The sequence below is a fragment of the Sinocyclocheilus rhinocerous genome, unplaced genomic scaffold (assembly GCF_001515625.1).
Source record: "Sinocyclocheilus rhinocerous isolate Xijiao unplaced genomic scaffold, SAMN03320098_v1.1 scaffold3454, whole genome shotgun sequence".
Taxonomy (NCBI): domain Eukaryota; kingdom Metazoa; phylum Chordata; class Actinopteri; order Cypriniformes; family Cyprinidae; genus Sinocyclocheilus; species Sinocyclocheilus rhinocerous.
In genome coordinates this window covers 9,113-14,996 of record NW_015632749.1, presented here as the reverse complement: position 1 = coordinate 14,996, position 5,884 = coordinate 9,113, and the positions used below count along the sequence as shown (strand labels likewise).

Below are 5,884 nucleotides of genomic sequence, written 5' to 3'. Positions count from 1 at the left end.
CCATAAAGTCTCGAGATATGTTTTTTCAAAGTTGAACTTGCATTAATTTTACATGGCTTTCTAAACATGCGGCTCATTTGTGCGAGATGCGAGTGCAACGGTGATAGATGTCCCTCTAGAAAATGTGCGAAATATGCGTTGTGTGAACGGCTTGGTTTCAGTTTTGACGTAAACCACATCTTCTCCGCATTGATGTTCTCTTTTGCCGCAATATTTGTAATTGTTGCAACCCCAAAACGGTCACTACAAATAAGGAGAAGACGAGTGCATTTGCGTTGAAAAACATTTACATTTATTTAACCGTCAGACATAAATGGATCATTATTGTACCCGTCTTGGTCCAGAAAGACAGGGCACAAATCCGTCGAGCAAAGAGATGTTTTTTTAGAGGATCAACCACCTGCACGCCGGTGTTCCCAAACACGCAGCAATCAGCCGGACACCTGCAAAGACACAGACCCAAACAAGAAATGACCAAAAGTGTCGTCACACCCTCCCCCTTAAAATAAAAACCCGAAAAGTTACTACCAGGCTAGAATACATGTAGAATATATACAATCATATCCTCAACATTATTCTAACACTGTATCAGAACACATCACCTTAGCCACAGCACCATCACTTCTCAGCAACCCGGTCCCTAGGAGGAGAGACAAATGACAGGCACAACAATAAAGCATAAAAAGATCAAATCAACTTTAAGACACAGGTGCGCGAGACAAGGCATCCGCCAAAATATTTTCCGTCCCCTTAATATGGCGGATCTCCAAATTATAAGGTTGTAAAAATAACGACCAGCGCATCAACCGTTGGTTAGGATTCTGAAGGGTTGTCAAATACGTTAGGGGGTTATGATCACAATAGATCACAACAGGCGTTCCACCCCCTCCCACATAAACGTCAAAATGCTGAAGTGCCCAAACCAGCGCCAAGGCTTCTTTTTCAATAACCGAATAGTTCGACTGATAAGACAGAAATTTCCTCGAAAAGAAACATACCGGACGTTCAATTCCCTCATCGTCATCCTGTAAAAGAACAGCTCCCGCCCCTATCTCGCTAGCATCTACCTGCATTTTAAACGGTCTATCCCACTGAGGAGCAGCAAGGACTGGAGCACTAGTAAGCAACACTTTAACATTATCAAAGGCATCTTGACAAGTCAATCTCCAAATGAATGTACGTGACGCTTTTAACACGGACTTTAATGTAATTGATCACAACGCGAACGCAGCAGGATACCGCGTAACCTGACACATAATAGTCAGCAAATGCCAGATCTAGAACGGGGCAAGGGACCAACACAATCCACAATTAAGTGATTAAACGGTTCATTCACAACAGAAATCGGTCGCAATGGAATGGGCTTCGGATTCTGATTTGGCTTTCCAGACAGCTGGCAAGTGTGACAGATCTCAATATATTTAGAGACATCGCGTTTTAAGCAAGGCCAAAAGAAATTGCGCATTATGTGATCATAAGTCTTTTTCACTCCAAGATGCCCCGATACATCATCATGAGCGAGTCTTAGCACCATAGAACGCAAAGATATCGGAACTACTACTTGAACGACTGGTTCCCTCAAGAAAGCCTTAGCCTGAGGAGTCCATTTCCTTATCAGAACCCCTTCACAAATGAAATACCCCTGAGCGGCACTGCCATCAGACATTACCTGTGAAAATAATGCATTCAGGGTGGAATCTGCCTTTTGTTCCTTAATCAACTCACCCTGTGACACGGAGAGAAGAGAACCAGGCCATGAAATACCTCCACCCATCGGAGAGGATTCCACACATTTAGTAGTTGCAGCTGATCGACTGGCAGCGCGCGTAACCACACATGCTGGAAAAACATCAGGTAGAATCTGCACACTCTCATCAATCTCTTCAGCGGACATAGGTTTAGATGAAACAATTAAAGGTGACGGCAACTCACTCCAAACCCATCCCCCAGCCAGATTGTTTCCCAAAATAACAGAAACTCCTTCTACTGGAAGAGCTGGTCTCACTCCCAATTCAACTTCTCGAATTAAATCGGAATACAACAGAACCCTATGCAATGGCACAGATATTTTAGTTAATCCAATTCCACAGATTAACAGCGAATCCCCAGTAAAAGTTTCATTTGAAAACGGTAATACAGACTCCAAAATGAATGAGGCAGATGCGCCAGTGTCCCGAAGAATTTTCACTGGAACTCTTTCACGCTTCGGGAGAGACACAAAACCATCAGAGACAAAAGGTGAAAATTTGGAATTCAAACAGGCTGTTTCGGTAATTTCTCTACCACTCACCGTAAAACAAGAGGGAATCAAGCCACCAGCTATGGGAACCGAAGCAGCCAACACTGTAGGCTTTGCCAATGTATAACGGTTTTGACCTTTTGCTTGAAGTACTGGACAATCTTTTTTGCAGTGCCCGTGACCTAAACAATAATTACAGATTAAAGCCGAATCAGCTTTATTAGAAAACGTGTAACGTGTGGCAGTCGACATATTGGAAGGTTGCATAAAACAAGATGGACCCTTTTCACTGCATTCATCTTTCAAGCGGCTAGCATCAACACACGATTTATGTATCAAATCATATTCATCCGCTAAAGCTGCTGCTTCCACTGCAGTAGATACATTACACTCAGCAATATAAATAGCGGTTTGATTTGGCAACGTGTTCTTAAACTGCTCCAAAACAATTAAATCAACAATATCTTTATATGATTCGACAGCCGCGGCACTACACCAACGCGTAAAAAACAACTCCAATTCACGTGCCAATTCTGTATGCGTTTGAGTAGAAAGTTTTCTCAATCCACGAAATTTTTGGCGATACGCCTCTGGCACCAATTCATATGCCTTAAGAACCGCACTTTTAACTTTATCATAATTTTGACTATCAGCCCATCTTAAAACAGAATAAGCTTTCTGCGCCTTGCCAGTCAGAACTCATTGTAACATTAAGGAGCGTTCAGCTTCGGGCCAATTTTGTTTGTCTGCAACTCGTTCGAATAATACGAAAAAGGTAATCAAAGGCATCAACTGCAAATTCGCTGCCACATTAAAGTTAGCAGAAAGCGGCCCACTCTCTGCCCCCTCATACAAGTCGCCGTCACTCATCACAGTTTTTACCTTTCCTTCTTTCATAAGGTCCAAACGTTGTTGTTGTAGATATAATTTCCTATTTTCTAAGGCCTGCAGTGCCAACACAGTCTCCTGTTCTAATTTTCGTTTCTCAATTTCCATGTTGAACTCTAATTTACGATGTTCCAATTGAAGAAGTGCTAACTCTCTTTGTTGCTCAAAAGTCAAAGTTACCGAAGAAGGCACACTAGTCGGCAACCCTATCAATTCCGCCGCAGATGACATAATTCCTTTATTTATAAGAGTCACTTTTACAACAGTTCGAATAGTTTCTTTCAATTGTTTATCATTCGTAGAAAGGACAATATCATAATGTGTTGCAATTTCAATCAATTGATCTTTCGTTAACAGATTTAAAACTTGCTCAGACGGATTTTCAAAAAATTCACTTATTTCGATTGATGTTATATTTAATAATTCAGCAATTTCAATCAATGATTCTATACAAAACTCTTTAAAACTCAAATCCTTACCTTAACAGCTGTCAAAACACGAAAAGGAAAAAAAAAAAGGAAGAGAGAGAGAGAAAAAGAAGTTTCACAGCTTGACGTGTGGTGTGTGACAGATCGCGGGATACGTGAACCAGCCCATGGTGGACGTGTCCATTCTGCAGCGCTCACTGGCCATCCTGGAGAGCATGGTGCTGAACAGCCACAGCCTGTACCAGCGGGTGGCGCAGGAGACCCCTGTGGCACAGCTCATCGCACACCTGCAAGTGTGAGCACATACACGCACACACACACGTGCACACTCGCCGCAGCGCAGGTCACGTGCCTCTCTCCTGCACGCACACACACACACACACACACACTTACGTACTGACAGGAGGACAGGGCCGCGTCTGTGACTGGACACCTAGAGTAAAACATCACAGGACTGTTAAAGGGATCATGAAATGCAGTTTCTCAATGTTAGTTTATATATCTAATATTGATAAATGACAATTTTCCATTCTCATTTTCACTCTGTGAAAAGGACTCCATTGCAGAAACGGAAGTAAACGGCCACTGCTGTGATTGGCTAACCTCGTCACACCGCATCCACGCTCTGTTTTATAGTGCGTCGTGTGTTTTGATACTTGAGATGGCAAGCACTGTGAGAGAGCCGTGCGTGTTTGAGCCAGAGACAAGAAAAACGTCTGCAGCAGTCTGTTTTAGCATTCTAATTGCTTAACTTTTAGCATATTGTTTTAAAAGTGCTTTTATTACTTCTCATGTGTTGGAATGTACTGATTTTATTAGCAGCACTCATACAGTGATACGCTTGGTGACTTAATAGTGTTAAATGTACTGCATGTCCTCTGAGGACAAAATGCATGGCACTGCCGTATCTTTCAATAAAAGATGTTTAAAAAGTGGCAGCATGTGTAATAATAATTCAGGAAACAGCGAGTTGTGAAGTTGCTCAGGAGTGTCATTAAAAATAAACTTCAGCCATGCATTTGTAATGCTAGGAAAGCCATGCAAAGATCTTGGAGGCGCAGTTTCTTTACATCCACTGACAGAACGTCTGCATTATATGTTCCCTGTTTGTGGTCTGAGGACTTTTGTTATCCTTACGAAAATCAACTCTGGATTTATTTTAGTAGCCATGTTTTTTTTGGCGTATTGATTACCATTTGTATAACCACAGTTCCACTACAAATACCATGGTTAAACTATGGTTAATGTAGCAAAGTCATGGTTAATTTTCAAAAGGGATGCTTCCTGTTTGCTGTTCTGTTTCAGTTTGTAGTCTTTCTTGTAATTTTGTTTATCAGGTGGGTCAGAGTTGGGTATAATGCGTTACACAGTAACGTTACTGTATTCTAATGACTTTTTCTGGTAACGCAGCAATGTAATGCGTTACATTTTACATTTATGTAACTTGATTACAGTTACTAAAGTCAAAAAATTATGTTACTTAAGTTACAAATGCAGTGTTAAAAAATAAGAAGTAAAAATCATGTTTTGCGCGTCAGTATACCCATTAATAAATCACCAGAGAATGCGAGCTAAAATGCAGATGAGTCCTACAACATTTAGATGCAATGAAAGGTTGCCCATTTTTCAGTTTTTCTTTTTTAATAAATTTGCAAAAATGTCAACAATTCTGTGTTTTTCTGTCAATATGGGGTGCTGTGTGTACATTAATGAGGAAAAAAAATTAACTTAAATGATTTTAGCAAATGGCTGCAATATAACAAAGAGTGAAAAATTTAAGGGGGTCTGAATACTTTCCGTACCCACTGTATACATAAACCTAACTAAGTAGACCCTAATCTTACAGCATGCAGTGGCGGGTTTTTATGCACCAAATACCATAAGCTGAGAAGAACAACCAATTAAATCGGTGATTCCCTCAAACCTCGGCGTGCTCCCGAGACTCAGCTCCAACCACCGATCTGCTCAAAAATAACAAACTAAAAAAAAAATTTGACATACCCCAAAAGGACATGCTGCTTAATCCTACCAGCGAATCCAATCCCAGGGCTTTCCAAAAATGAAAGACGAGTGCATTTGCGTTGAAAAACATTTACATTTATTTAACCGTCAGACCTAAATGGATCATTATTGAACCCGACTTGGTCCAGAAAGACAGGGCACAAAATACCGGAGATGTGATTGACGTGTGGTGTGTGACAGATCGCGGGATACGTGAACCAGCCCATGGTGGACGTGTCCATTCTGCAGCGCTCACTGGCCATCCTGGAGAGCATGGTGCTGAACAGCCACAGCCTGTGCCAGCGGGTGGCGCAGGAGACCCCTGTGG

General features: G+C 41.6%; 1 protein-coding gene across 1 annotated transcript in view; it reads left to right on the top strand.

Annotated features, from left to right (window-relative positions):
- Window positions 1-5,884, top strand: part of LOC107743054 (engulfment and cell motility protein 2-like) — an 18,478-nt gene that overhangs the window by 7,457 nt on the left and 5,137 nt on the right. The window contains exon 8 of the mRNA XM_016556159.1: window positions 3,699-3,850. Coding sequence (XP_016411645.1) covers window positions 3,699-3,850 — 152 coding nt within the window. The remainder of the gene's footprint in view (window positions 1-3,698; window positions 3,851-5,884) is intronic.